At 40.4% G+C, this 14,631-nt stretch overlaps 2 protein-coding genes across 6 annotated transcripts in view; one reads left to right on the forward strand and one right to left on the reverse strand.

Moving 5' to 3' along the window:
* The window catches only part of vwa8 (von Willebrand factor A domain containing 8), an 88,984-nt gene extending 81,959 nt beyond the window's left edge, over positions 1-7,025 (reverse strand). Inside the window, exons 1-4 of the mRNA XM_085373858.1 lie at positions 6,769-7,025; positions 5,127-5,204; positions 4,907-5,037; positions 4,030-4,140 (exon numbers count right to left, since the gene is read on the reverse strand). Coding sequence (XP_085229984.1) covers positions 4,030-4,140; positions 4,907-5,037; positions 5,127-5,204; positions 6,769-6,907 — 459 coding nt within the window. The 5' untranslated portion in view covers positions 6,908-7,025. The remainder of the gene's footprint in view (positions 1-4,029; positions 4,141-4,906; positions 5,038-5,126; positions 5,205-6,768) is intronic.
* Positions 7,026-10,112: 3,087 nt separating this feature from the next.
* dgkh (diacylglycerol kinase, eta) overlaps positions 10,113-14,631 on the forward strand; it is an 88,938-nt gene continuing 84,419 nt past the window's right edge. For 2 of the 5 annotated variants that reach the window (XM_085375113.1, XM_085375110.1), the window contains exons 1-2: positions 10,113-10,464; positions 11,624-11,788. In XM_085375113.1, coding sequence (XP_085231239.1) covers positions 10,417-10,464; positions 11,624-11,788 — 213 coding nt within the window. In that variant the 5' untranslated portion in view covers positions 10,113-10,416. Of the gene's footprint in view, positions 10,465-11,348; positions 11,789-14,631 lie in introns of those variants that run through there. The other 3 variants (XM_085375112.1, XM_085375111.1, XM_085375109.1) reach the window with 2 other exon arrangements.

The raw sequence follows: 14,631 nt of genomic DNA on the forward strand, positions 1-14,631 counted from the left end.
AGTGTGTGTGAGAGCGTTTCAGTAGTGTGTGTGAGAGCGTTTCAGTAGTGTGTGTGAGAGCTAAAATTTCAGTAGTGTGTGTGAGAGCGTTTCAGTAGTGTGTGTGAGAGCTAAAATTTCAGTAGTGTGTGTGAGAGCGTTTCAGTAGTGTGTGTGAGAGCTAAAATTTCAGTAGTGTGTGTGAGAGCGTTTCAGTAGTGTGTGTGAGAGCGTTTCAGTTGTGTGTGTGAGAGCTAAAATTTCAGTAGTGTGTGTGAGAGCGTTTCAGTAGTGTGTGTGTGAGAGCGTTTCAGTAGTGTGTGTGAGAGCGTTTCAGTAGTGTGTGTGTGAGAGCGTTTCAGTAGTGTGTGTGAGAGCGTTTCAGTAGTGTGTGTGAGAGCGTTTCAGTAGTGTGTGTGAGAGCTAAAATTTCAGTAGTGTGTGTGAGAGCGTTTCAGTAGTGTGTGTGAGAGCGTTTCAGTAGTGTGTGTGAGAGCTAAAATTTCAGTAGTGTGTGTGAGAGCGTTTCAGTAGTGTGTGTGAGAACGTTTCAGTTGTGTGTGTGAGAGCTAAAATTTCAGTAGTGTGTGTGAGAGCGTTTCAGTAGTGTGTGTGAGAGCTAAAATTTCAGTAGTGTGTGTGAGAGCGTTTCAGTAGTGTGTGTGAGAGCTAAAATTTCAGTAGTGTGTGTGAGAGCGTTTCAGTAGTGTGTGTGAGAGCTAAAATTTCAGTAGTGTGTGTGAGAGCGTTTCAGTAGTGTGCGTGAGAGCGTTTCAGTAGTGTGTGTGAGAGCGTTTCAGTTGTGTGTGTGAGAGCTAAAATTTCAGTAGTGTGTGTGAGAGCGTTTCAGTAGTGTGTGTGAGAGCGTTTCAGTAGTGTGTGTGAGAGCTAAAATTTCAGTAGTGTGTGTGAGAGCGTTTCAGTAGTGTGTGTGTGAGAGCGTTTCAGTAGTGTGTGTGAGAGCGTTTCAGTAGTGTGTGTGAGAGCTAAAATTTCAGTAGTGTGTGTGAGAGCGTTTCAGTAGTGTGTGTGTGAGAGCGTTTCAGTAGTGTGTGTGAGAGCGTTTCAGTAGTGTGTGTGAGAGCTAAAATTTCAGTAGTGTGTGTGAGAGCGTTTCAGTAGTGTGTGTGAGAGCGTTTCAGTAGTGTGTGTGAGAGCTAAAATTTCAGTAGTGTGTGTGAGAGCGTTTCAGTAGTGTGTGTGAGAGCGTTTCAGTAGTGTGTGTGAGAGCTAAAATTTCAGTAGTGTGTGTGAGAGCGTTTCAGTAGTGTGTGTGAGAGCGTTTCAGTTGTGTGTGTGAGAGCGTTTCAGTAGTGTGTGTGAGAGCTAAAATTTCAGTAGTGTGTGTGAGAGCGTTTCAGTAGTGTGTGTGAGAGCGTTTCAGTTGTGTGTGTGAGAGCTAAAATTTCAGTAGTGTGTGTGAGAGCGTTTCAGTAGTGTGTGTGAGAGCTAAAATTTCAGTAGTGTGTGTGAGAGCGTTTCAGTAGTGTGTGTGAGAGCGTTTCAGTAGTGTGTGTGAGAGCGTTTCAGTAGTGTGTGTGAGAGCTAAAATTTCAGTAGTGTGTGTGAGAGCGTTTCAGTAGTGTGTGTGAGAGCGTTTCAGTAGTGTGTGTGAGAGCTAAAATTTCAGTAGTGTGTGTGAGAGCGTTTCAGTAGTGTGTGTGAGAGCGTTTCAGTAGTGTGTGTGAGAGCGTTTCAGTAATAATGTCCCTTACGGCACCTCATAGGTTTCTATGGTTACTCAACTTACAGAGTCCACACAGAATGGAGGCATATGTTTGCCGAAAGCCTCGATCGATCAAAAAGGAGCATGGAAAGCAAGAGAATGAAATTTGGAAGAGTGCAAAACTGTGGTGAAGCAACATTTTGTGTTACTATGTTTCATGCGAGGACAAGGTGCACTCAGTTAATGTTCTACTCACACTCCAAGCTGTGTTTGCCTTCAACTGTGGTTTTAATGGTTCTGTCGTATTACACAAACACATAGCCAGAAACTCATGACTGTACATTTTTATTATTGTAATTAATGCAGAAAAAGCAATCCCAAATCTTTCAGTTGTATTTAGCACACAGGCCATGCACCTAGCATACATCCAGGCACGTGCAGAGGGGGGGGGCTAGAGGGGCTTGAGCACCCGCCCCTTTCCTGATGGGTGCCCAAAGTGCCCTTTTGTTGAGGCAACTTTTTTTTTTAAATTATTTAAAAAAAAATTTAATGTGTGTGTGCGTGCGGAGTCCTGTCTGTGCCCCTCAACAATAATATTTAACTATTAATCACAGTTTTGCTAAATAAAAGGATCTGGCTTGCATCAGTCACATGATCACATTTAACCAATGACTGCCCTTGACGGCAGAACGCGCTGGTTACGAGCCGGGAACGAGCTCACAAAGAGCACGCGCATTTTTTGTGGTCCGGAGCTGTAGGAGAAACACAAGTTAACTCAGAGACACAGACTGATGCGACAAAACCAGTAAGTAGGTGTACAGCGTACACTGTAGTGTATAGCACACAGGAGTATTAGCTTATTACGTACACGTTGGTAAGCTGTCTTGTTGCAACTGACGAACTGAAACAAACGAGCGTGCTGTGTGTGCAACAGCACGACAAACATTACCTGTCCTTTTATTAACTGCACAAGTAGTGCTGGTCATAGCTGCTGGCTACCTGTGTAAGGCTGTCATGGGTCTGTAGCTCTGTCACCGTTTTAGGGAACATATTTAGTTTTAAAGTATTTAGAAACATATTTAGTTTTAAAGCAAGTTTCCGGGCTTTTCCTGCCTTTCTGGAGGGATTATATTTCACTAAAAAACGATCTAATATGCATGTCCACATAATTATGCATTATTATAATTATAATATATTAAAAACACACACTGTATTTTAAAGAACATACATTAAGAAGCAGATTATATTAGATTTATATTTTAAATAAGACAAAATTTGGATTTTACAGCAGTAAGATTATTGTATCTCTACAGTTTAAAAATGTAATAAGCTTTCTCCCTGCACAGAGTGGATAGTGAAACAAATGGAATCATCATAATGACATTATTTCATATTTATTACTTCCCCCTACTCATTGCTTTATTATTGTAGCTCTAGTAATAAATAATAATGTAAGGATTCTGGATCAGCACAGTGATGCCCATAGTATATACAGTATTCTGAAGAAGGTCTAAAATGTCATTGTGTGTGTGTGCATGTGTGTGTTTTATTTAGATGGATTTTTAAAAAAAAATATTACTCATGATATAATATTGTCCAGACATGCCTGGTAAGGACATGAGGAGGAAACAGTAGGAGCTGTGTGAGGCTACTAAAGGCAGTGCTATAACATTTTTCTGTCATCACTTTATTATAGATTAAGTGCAAGAGTTGTTAGGTGTGGATAATTAGATTATAGTTTATTGCAATAGCAAGTTGTGCCTTGTTCTCAGATAGACAGCAAGTGGAGAGTGATATATGAAATGATGGGATGGAAGGAAGAAGAGAAGCAAAGAGTGATTCACAGTCTAGTTTATTTCTCAGTTTTTTGTTGCCTTATGGTTCCAAGTGCTGTCACCAATCTTTGCATTTTGTTATTATCTCATGACACTTGTTTAATCAGCTACCATCTCTCCTGTGGACTTTTTACTGTCTACAGTCTCAGATCAACACAGCCCTGCCCTCCAGCACTATCAGCAGCAACCCCTCAACAGCAACATTGTACCATCAGGTAAAACATTGGCTACGTTTGCTTTGCCTTGTTGCCCATATTAGATTCTTGATGAATGTGTGTTGTTGTTATTCAGCCTGGTTCAATGTGCCCCTTTTTAACTTTGAGCACCCGCCCCTTTAAACCTCTCTGCACGGCCCTGCATACATCCAGCTGTTGTGGCAATTGATTTGGCTTTGTGATGCATAATGCACAACTAAAATAAAACAATATTTCAGAAAACACAATATTATACTTTACAGCTTTCATCAAAAATAATTCAAATGTCGATGTAAAGTGGATTTATGTCGAAGCCTGCATATTAGACTGTGTACAATCCATTAAATAAGCTTACCTGGTCTATGTAGAAGGCCGTCCCCGATCGAATCTCTCTCCTCTGTTTGAGGTCGGTCTCTGTGGTGTCCCTGGACAAAGCGACATACTCCACTTCCCGTTTAGTCAACTCCTAGTCAAGAGCAAGAGAACAAGTTTGGCTTGTTAAAAGTTAAAAGCATATTCTCTGGCTTATCTGATGCCAAATAATATGATAGAATTGTAAAAATAAATCAAATTACTATGCGTATCCTGCAAAGACACTCCTAGTCCATCGTTTATTAGAACAAACCTGGTAGAGCACAATTTACTCTTTACTTTGGTGCCGAATTTGTATAAAAGTTTCCATCGCACTATTAGAATGATACAACTTTATATTTATCTTATTAAAGCTATGCAATGTTTTAAAACTGCATTTACATTTCACTACTTTTGACTGTATGAACTTCTGCACTTTCTGAATTTTGCCACTTTGACAAATAATCGTTCTAAGGATGCTGCACTAGAATAAGACCTGTGTGGGAGTTACTGTGAGCCATGTACACATTTCCACAAAGGTCAGTGAATTTACTTTAGGCAAGCCACACGGTCAAGCTCAGCCACGATCCCTGAAAATCAGCAAGTGCTTAGTTACTCCACATCTGCAAGTCGCTTTGCAACCAAAGCCAAAACTATGGCATCTACAATACTGAACCGCAGTTCCATCTTCCATATCACGGTAATGTTTAATGATTGTTTAGCAACAAGTGAGCAGGAAAAACATCAGAATAATGGAGTTTTTAATTTTTGTTCATGGTTCAGTCCTAATCACATGATCAAAACTGTGGTTTAAAGAAAAAAAAGAAAAAGATACTCCTCTTTTATATTGAGTGTTTCAGTGTGTAACATGGAGGACTCACAAGGTACTGCATAGCTATGGATCTTCTCAGGGGTCCTGGGGGGCCAATGAGGAACACATCCTGACCCAAAAGGTCTTTCTGCATAATCCATCGGAGGTGTTGAGCCACCGTCTGAGGTAGGGAGTCTGAAACTGGCCAAAAAAAAAAGCAAAAAGGAAACGTTTTATGCTGACATACCTATAGGCTTTGTTGTGACATACACACACAGAAGATTACCTACTGTGTTTCACAGGAACAAGCTCTGGATTCTGGGGTGGCTTGAGTTTGTAAGTGATCTCACCAATCTTCACTGTGTCACCTGTAAAGGAACAGGATGACCAATGCATGCAAGATGGTTTTTGACAGACAAGTCAAGTCATAATCACAACAGTAGAGTTGATTTTATATTCACATTAGTGTTAGTCTTTGATGAAGGTACAATAAAAAATAAAGATATAAAAAAAAAACACTTCTCAAACAGTTTCGGTTTAACAATATGGTTTTATTAGATTTGCAAATCACTGCATTCTGTTTTTATTCAAATTTTACAGTGTCACAATCTTTTTGGAAACTGTTCACTTACTTAACTTTTGACTTGCATAAGTTTCAAGTATATAAAAGGCAGCTGACTCAGGGGTATGAATCAGTGTTGTGCACTGTGTTGTCCCCCTCCCCCTGGCAAGACTGTCCTATGTTGGTAATAATGTAGTAAGGTTCCAGAAAACCTGGTGCGAATCCCTGGACAGATCTGTGGTGCATCTCAGGGTGAACATAGAGACAGGCAACAGTTCACACTCTTGCATGATCTAATAATTATTTGTCTTTCCTGAAGTTTGCTCTCAAACTTAAGATTTACTCTCCCAGAATGGAATTAAGCTGCTTCTGCTCAGCTCTGCTGAGAATCAATAAAGCAATGGTCGGGACTTCCAGTCAATCAATCAATAAATAAATTAAAACATGATTATAGAAATCAAAATCTTATTTGGTTTTCATATATCCTATTTTCAGTGATATCAACTTTAATAGCAGAAAATTAACTAGGCATATAATTATTTTTTCTCTCTTTTTTGCCATATTTTTCAAGTATCCTTCGTGAAGCCTGGAGAACTATTCCTGAAGACTATTTAAAGAATTTACATGAAAGTTGCCCAAGAGAGTTATGGCTAATGAATGAAGGTGATCATACACACTTTGGTTTTGCCTTAAATACTGTCTGTATAATTTCCTTTCCCATTTTCCTATCAAATTTCTAAAGAAATGAGCGGCAGCCCAGGACTTCTGCACAGCACTGTAAATATAAAATTGAGTTATTTGTATTAACTATTACAAAAGGTTGATATTAAGATGCAAGTTTCAGCTTCAGGTTTAATTAGCATACATCGTTAACTAAGATTTTGATGTAAATCAGGTTTTAAAAGGTGTCCGGAAAAAAAACAATACATTTAAAATGGTGTTTGGAACTAAATGTGACAGAAGTATTGCCGTTATTTCAGCATGCTCCAGTTTAAAGAGCAACACGTGTGTTATACGTGGCTAAGTACCATGTTCCAACCTTTCACCTAGTGCAAGGTAAATGCATCGACTGTCTCACTAGATCACTTCTCACTTCAGATGCTGAGCTTACACCGTTTTCCTCTACGTGGAACAAACTATATATTCAACAGTATTTTTGCTACCAAGGAGCCACCGCAGTGTGATTCCTGCCCCATTAGACAACAGCTATTTATTTAGCCAGTTAGCTGTCACCAGACACATGTGTTCCTATTTCCAGCTGAAAACAAACTGAAAACACCTGTTCACTGGCTGTATACGTGGCATTACAACTTAAATGAAACAATGAAATGAAACAAGTGAAATGGCATTACAACTTAAAGGCCGGTTACCTGAGGCTGTGTTCAGAAGTTTGACCTCATGAGTTCTGAACATCCAGCCGTCTCTTCCCAGGACACAACCCAAAATATACCGCACCCTTCTTGCAGCAACAGCCGCAGCTGTGCCGCCACATAAAATTTGGGAGTGCATGTTCAAAATGTCTACGTTATCATACAAAACCTAACAATGAAAAAAATTAGCAGGCTGTCTTTTAAAACGGTCTGACCCGCGGCCTTATTCCCATTTCACAACAAGCGTCAGCTCATTTTTTCGGAGTCGGAAATAAATAACAGAAGGACCAAATGGTCCGACAAACAAGTCTTCCGTGGGAATACCATTTTAATTGAAAAGTGTTCCGTTCGCGCCGATAATTTTTGCAATATTACTAAGATTCTGTTGTTTAAAAAAAGCATAGTTTTGTTTAGTAATATTTTAGGTTATTAATTTGGCACCTGGTTGTTTCAACTGGCTTTGGCTAATAAAGAAGGCTACAAATATTGTTTATTGAAAATAACATTTTTTTGTTTTTTGGAATATGTTATGCCCAAATAACTCTTTACAATATATTCTAATTTTAGTGGCTTTATTAATCTGAATCTATTCATTTATTTGCTGATTCTGCTGTCCCCTCTTCAAATAAAATCCATTCTTGGATTCAAGTTTTTAAAGTAGAAGTGGACATAACAAATAAACACATGCTGAACCATCTAACAAGGTAAATACCAATTTAACATTGGTGATGTTAAGTGGTAAATCCTGCATGATTAACCATGCAACTCCTCCAATTCTCTAAACGTAAATTTTAAGAAATCGCTGCTAGAAATTATAGAAAGTTCTGGAAGTTCATTGTCGAGATTATCCCGTAGTTATAACCATTTTTGTTAACTCACAGAAATGTCCTTTTTTAAATTTATTTATTTTACTGTGGATGCATTGTATTAAAAAAAATAAAACAACATTAAAGTAGATAGTGAAAAAACAGGAACTTTTCTCTCATTTAATTATTTTTTTTTCTCTTTCTTCATCACTGTGCTGTAGTATGAATGGCTTGGAGAAGATCTTTATCAGGAGGACAAACTTTAAAATGTACCAAAATACAGTTGAAAGTACTAAATTTATCCCCTCCTTCACATTTTCCATAGACTACAAATGGGACGGATTGGAGTCTTTGCTGTCCAATTCTGCCCCCCTGGGCCTTATGTTTGAAAGCCTAGAATTAGATTATCAATATAGCATATTTAGAAACAAAACTTTACAGAAAACACAACAATAACAATATTATAACAGAACAAAATTGATCCGGGAGGAGATAGAAACCCAGCCTCAGAGAGTCTCAAGCTAGTGCACTCCTTCTGTGCCAAATCAAACACGTGGCAACCCCTTGGGAGATAAGGAAACAGCCAAAGCACCTCTTTATATTTACAAAGCAAAGCACTGGCCGAAGCTGTGGCGAAGGGCAAGGGTGGCACCAGCGCCATGTGAAATATTCAATTCAATTCAATTCAATCTTTACGTCCATATTTTAAAAAGAACAATAACACAACATATAAACCATAATAAAAATGATAAAATCTTTTTTAAAATATAAAACCATAATATACATAAAAACCACAGTTACTTAAAAAGAAATCAATAAATACACAAACAACCAGTCCTTCCTCATGCTGGATGAGTAATGGGAACCACTCACTGTCTGATCTGTGAGTGCTAAAATTATACTCTTAGCCATCCAGTCGTTCTCTAAAAGTAAACATTAACTTTCTTAAAAGTGCTTTAAAAGTGCAAACACCCACAGCTACAAATATCTGCATGTTATATGATGGCCCATCGTTCACATCTGCACGTAGCTGGACTGGCCATCGGGCATACAGGGCATTTGCCTGGTGGGCCGATGGGTTTTTTATTGTTTTACTCTGATGTTTGGTGGTGGCTATGGCGGAGCTTCCACAGAGGCCAGCAGGTGGATGAGGGAAAGTGGAGGAAGGGACCTGTGGTGGCCGCCAGGTCGGCCGTGTTTCGTATTGGGCTGAAAAGGAACGCGATCTGTCCCGTACTTCAGCTAGAATGAAAAAAAGACACAAGTTACGAGTTATTCTGTGTCTTTAGGCTGTCAGCTGCCTCTACTTCTCTCATTCTCTCTCCCTTTCTCTGCTGTTGCTACTTCAGTCACGAAACTGGCTTTTCTCTCTTGTTTGTTTATTGCCCACTTCGCGCCAGAAACAGGAAACCAGCAGTGGTTGCGCTAAACAACAGCAGCACGTTTAACCTTGATCAGCTGTTGTTAGAATTTATTAAATATTACTCTCTAGTATCAGCTGATGTTTGCTGGAGCCACAGCTGTAAAAGCTGCTGGTCATGATATGTGGTGAGAGGGAAACATGAAGATGAAAACAGGAGATGTCCTTACTGAATCATCAGAGCTGTAAAGGTGATGGAGAAACAAGTTTACCTTTTAGGTGACATGAATGAGTTGAAGGGAAGTTATAAACTGTTTCTGAGAGACAACTTACACCAGGATCCTTTTTTACGTAGCTGACAGCTGGTAACTGTGCAGGGGCGGGTCTAGCAAAGTTTTGCCAGGGGGCCAGGAAGGGCATTAACAGGGAAAAGTGGGCATAACGAAATACTTTACTTTCTTATATTCATTTAAAATGTCTAGCTTTTAACAAATAATTATCTGAATCTTACGACCAAAGTTTTTATCAGATGTAAAATGTATAGAATTCATACATATATACCAACAAGACACTGTACATTAGTGTCACAACAGCATTTTGTTTTTATTTTATTCTTTTACCTGGTGGGCCGGTCTCGAGTCAAAATGCCCGGGCCGATTTTTTGTCCCAGTCCAGCCCTGCATCTGTACCATTACTTCAGTACAATTATGACCTTCCTCTAGGTAAAGTACATAATGTACCCTTTGTACTTGTAAGTAATGCTTAATGCTTTCAAAAAAATCCGAAATATTCGGAATTCCTCTTGGAGTTGTTGTAGGTACTCCCTCTGTAACACTGTAGTGTGTATGGTCCAGGTTACATATTTATTCTTCCTATGAAACTAAACAATGCTTTCCATAAAGCAACCTACAACATTATCATCAAACTAACGTCAAACGAAGTGTTCGGAGCTGCCAGAGAGTAACTGGAGGGGCGTGGGTTTTACTGGACTGAAATGACACGAAGAGTGGGGGAAAATCTGAGAACACTGAGAAAAAAAATCTATGCTAACTAAATCCGGACCGGCAATGATTATAGATGACGTCATTGAAACTACCCTCACAATTGTGCTCACACGTGCACACAGTTGGATTACACACATTCGCGCCCCCCCCCCCCCCCCCCCCTCGCGAGCGAGCGAGCGGTGCCGAACGAGCCCCGGCAGTTTAAATCGCTTTGACATTTATCACGTGTAACGCCAATAAGCCCGGTTCTTGAAAGAAGAGAGAGAACGTCGCGGAGGAGGAGGAGAAGGAAAGGAGCGGACAGGAGGAGGAGAGGAGAGCGGTGGGAGGACGAGGCGAGTGTGTAGTCCAATCTGTTCGGTGTGCACATGAGTGGCGTAGCGAGGCCAGTGAGCGCGAGGCAGGTTGTGAATTCCTCCACCTTCCTTCCCTAATTTCGTTTCTTTTCTCTCCGGAGCGGACGCTGAGGTCTGGGACTATGGAAGATGTCTACCCTTACAGCCGCAGCCCAGCCTGGGAGGAACTGGTTAGTAACGTTCAAAACTGGTGGAGACTTTGTTTTGAATCGCTCCGCATCCCATTCTACTTTGAGTTTTTCCAGAGAAAGGAAAACAGTGAGACGTCTTGCGTGGTCTGTTTGTGAGTTTGCACACTTTGGCGGTGTTTGGTCCGCTAAAGACTGCGCGCGCGCCTTTACCCCCTCATTGGCGTTATTACGACGGGCTGTCATTCTGTTAAATAAATAAATAACTAAATAAGTGGCCCGTTTAAACTGTGTCGTGGGACGTTCGTAAGTCTTAGTTAACAGTTCTCAGATAAACGACAGTTTTTGATTCTTTTTTCACCCACACAGTCTGTCCATTTCCTTTAGTTTTAAATCGAAGTAAAACTGTTGTCCGCTTCATGGAAATTCAATTTAACGCTGTCTTGTCAAATCAGTTTAGCGGTTTAGTTACATACATAAAAGTGAGTTATTTGGACTTGGATTATAACACGGAAAAAATTGTATATTTATAGAAAAATATTGAAAAAAATACAGAAAATATGCCTTTGTGGCCTATATGTTCATAACTCCTATATAGCTCTCATTAGGCCCACAACAGCAGCTATAAATAGAAACAAATATTATGAGACTATTTCTATGAATTACAGTGCCACTACCATATAACTCTTAGCTAGTTATCACTGTGATGTGTATATTAGAAACCTACTTATAATAGTCTTTGTGTGCATATTAGTTATTCAACATCACATCAGGCAAAAACAACAACTCAAAAGTAGTTTAATTTCTCTCGTGTTTGTGTCAGACAGCCGCTAGGGTCTGCCATTCCATGGCCAAGTTCCCCGGTTTACGGAGTGGATGAGGCGGTCTGTAGCCTCAGTCTGGACTGGCCGTGCAGGCTGGAACCATAACCAGCAACAAAACAGAGACTCCTTTTTTAATATCTATATATAAACGCCGTGTAGCCCATCCCCGCTGTGCCGCGACATGCTACATCCCCTATGCGTTTCCCGGCCCACACACACTCCAGCAAACACAGCCGTCTTTATTGTCATAGAGGCAGTGAGAGATGACAGCGAGGAGAGACGCTTCCCAGCCGCTGAGCAGCTCTCGCCTCCAGGAGAGGAAGGGGACGGCGGAGGCGAAGGCTAACCCCGATTGGTTTTATCCCTCCCCTCGACAGGAGCCGGAGAAAGGGCCGCCGTCCGCGGCGGGGATCCATGCCCATGTGGTGGGCGCTGTCGCCGGCTCCGGCGCTACGGAGGAGTCCTCCGATAGCGAGGCAGAGCAGGAAGGCCCCCAGAAACTCATCCGGAAAGTGTCCACCTCAGGGCAGATCAGGAGCAAGGTAAGGCAACTGTCGCTTCTCTGCTTGTATTGATATCTGATTTAGTGTGTGTGTTTGCTGGGACTAGCTGCTCCCTGGCTGCTGGGTTATCCTCAAGCAACGTTTGCTATGACAGCACCAAGGATCTACCTGCTGCTTTGGACATTCAACAGTTTCATTTGTGCGCAGAGCTTTATTGTCTTTCAGCCTTACTGATGCCTAAGATACCAGTAAAGCGAAGTAAGAAGCAAGGATAGACTTATATTTAAGCATTTACATGTAACATGAAAGCTCCGTCTTTCTATGGAAGGTGTGAAATAAAAATCAGTAATAGGGGGTTATTTGGGCAAAATTGCAGATGTAATTATTCTCTTTACGTTAAGGTTTAAGATTATTTAATCATAACTTATCGAATCTGTTGCTGGCAACAAAGTCTACTCAAGCAAAAGAAAGCAAGTATTCCTTATGATAGCAACATCTTTTTGTGTGTTAAATTTTCATCTATGGTGTGCACAGTTCTTTAGCCTTGAATGTCATTCTGGCCTTAAAGTCAGTTTGACCTGATAGAAAATGAAGTAAACATTTCAGCCTTTATGATAAAACATTTTGTTTCGCATCTGTTTGCAATCTGTTGCATCTCTCTGCTTAACACGCAGGACTAAGTGAGAGTATGTTGTGCAGATTCTTCGTCTCTGACACCCAAGCTTTCTTGGCTCACACGCTTAATGAGGGCCACCCTCCCACATCAAGGGATCCACTTAATTATTGACTGCTCCGCTCCACCCCATCTTCATTATTCAACATGGGGATATATTTAGAGACTTGGGGCTCAGGAATGTCTGGACATTCATTTTTTATGCAAAATCTCCTAAAATGCTACCTAGAGGAAACACTTTAAGAGATATTTGTGCTGATTTAATTAAGAAGTTACTAAAAAAAAATCAAAAATTTGATGCTGATTGTTATGTTATGAATAATAATGTTATAAATAATGATAAAATGTTATCAGAAGTTACTAAATTCAAACAGTTTTGCTTAGAGTGACTAGTAAGAAACAAAAAGCTCATTATTCTGCGAGAAAAGATTTGAGAAGCTTAAAGCCATAAATGTTTGCAGTTGCAACATTATTATGTCAGGCAAGGGCTGACCTAAAGGGTGATATAATATATAGTCTTAAGTGTAAACAGAGGTGAATGACTGTCTCATCAGCTAATGTTTGTTGAATTTTCCTCAAGGACTGTTTGCTGTAGGCTGATTTTTCCATCAGTCATTCTTTATTCGCCTGTCATCCATGAAGTTTGGCTGGAGTTTGAAAAAGTGAATAAAAGGCAGGTTGATATGATGTACGCTCCTGACTGCAGCAATGTATATACTGAAGGTGATGCTAATTGCATCGGTTGGCAGACAGCCCAGATAGCCCTAATCTGTTCTGCCACACTATATTCAGCAGGCTCCATGTCACTGTAGAATTATCAGTGGTATAAAGCACTTCTGTTGTAATTGCATCAGTTTGCCTAGCATGTTGACTTAGCGCTAACAGAGGTCTCAGACTTGTTTTCGTGTGGGTCATTGAGTTTTCTCTTGGTGTGTGTGTCTGTGCTGAGAGTTCCTAATGGATCATGCAGGCACTGACTCACTGAGTGTTGTTCCACTGGGTTGTTTGCACAGCTCTGGATCTGTGTGTGCATGCATGTATGTGCATACGCTTGCCCGTCACATTGTCTGTGTCCATCCCTCTGTCTGTCCACTATCTCTCTGGTTCTTTGGTTGCTACAGACAACGGCATCTTCCGTCCCTTATTGGTCAACTCCATGGTAATGCCTGCCTGTTAGACCGGTTTAGTTACAGGGGGCACATATGGCACGGAGTAAATCTCATCCCATAATTACCTCCGATATGCCCTCTCTGCGTATGTTTGAAATTTTCCAAAAATTCCAAGAAAGGCTTGTCAGTAAACCAAAACGCAGACAGAATGTAAAAATGGGAAAGACGGCTAACTTGAATCGGAAATGTCCAAGTTAACAACTCATATAATGTAACACGAAAGCTCTCAAAAGCTTTTAGAGTAGGAGGAATGAAAGAAAAGAGTCAACAGGGGGGTTGTTCAGGCAGAATTAGATAAGCTATTAAGCTCATATAACAACATCTCATGCAATCTACTGTGGGCAACAAAGTCAATTTAAGGAAAAATGGACGCTCATATGGTAACATTGATATTGATTTCAATGAAAGTCTTGACTCGTGACAGAAGAACACTGAATAATGCAGCTGAAGTCACTGCAGCTGTTTTTCTGACTAATATCAATTATTATTGATATAAGCCCACTGTTGTTGTTCCGGGAGCTCTTCTTTTATACAAAAACTAATGGGATTGGACTGTACATGGGAGGGATTAGAAATAGAAATAGAAATTAGAAATGGATATTTCTCTCTATGGTGATAAACATACATTGCTGTGCAATGCATTTCAGCCATTAAGTGAGTTTATGACAATAATCGCACAAAAGATCCAGTATACTTGGGCTACATATTTATTATTATAGCCAAAATGTAAGGATGCATAATAATCTTTTCATAGCCTCTTTGCTGTCATCTCCACTCTCAGCCCCCTCTGTTTTTTTTTGTTTGTTTTTTTTTTGGAGGAGGTGCTGTTGCAGTTGAAGAGAGCTTATAAACGTGTGACTAATGCTGTAGCTGTGTGATTGAAAGCAGAGCTGATGGCATGTCAGAACCTGCTGCTGTTGCGCTGCTGTTACTGCTGTCCGGGGAATCGGGATAGCTCTGCAAGCTTGACATAAAATAATCCAGAGCAGATATGCTGAGTTAGTGGGAGTGGGGTGGAGATATAGCAGAGAGATGTGACA

The sequence above is a fragment of the Diplotaxodon limnothrissa genome, linkage group LG16, assembly GCF_057381915.1.
Source record: "Diplotaxodon limnothrissa isolate DT_005_m linkage group LG16, D_limnothrissa_male_GT1.1, whole genome shotgun sequence".
NCBI classification, from domain to species: domain Eukaryota; kingdom Metazoa; phylum Chordata; class Actinopteri; order Cichliformes; family Cichlidae; genus Diplotaxodon; species Diplotaxodon limnothrissa.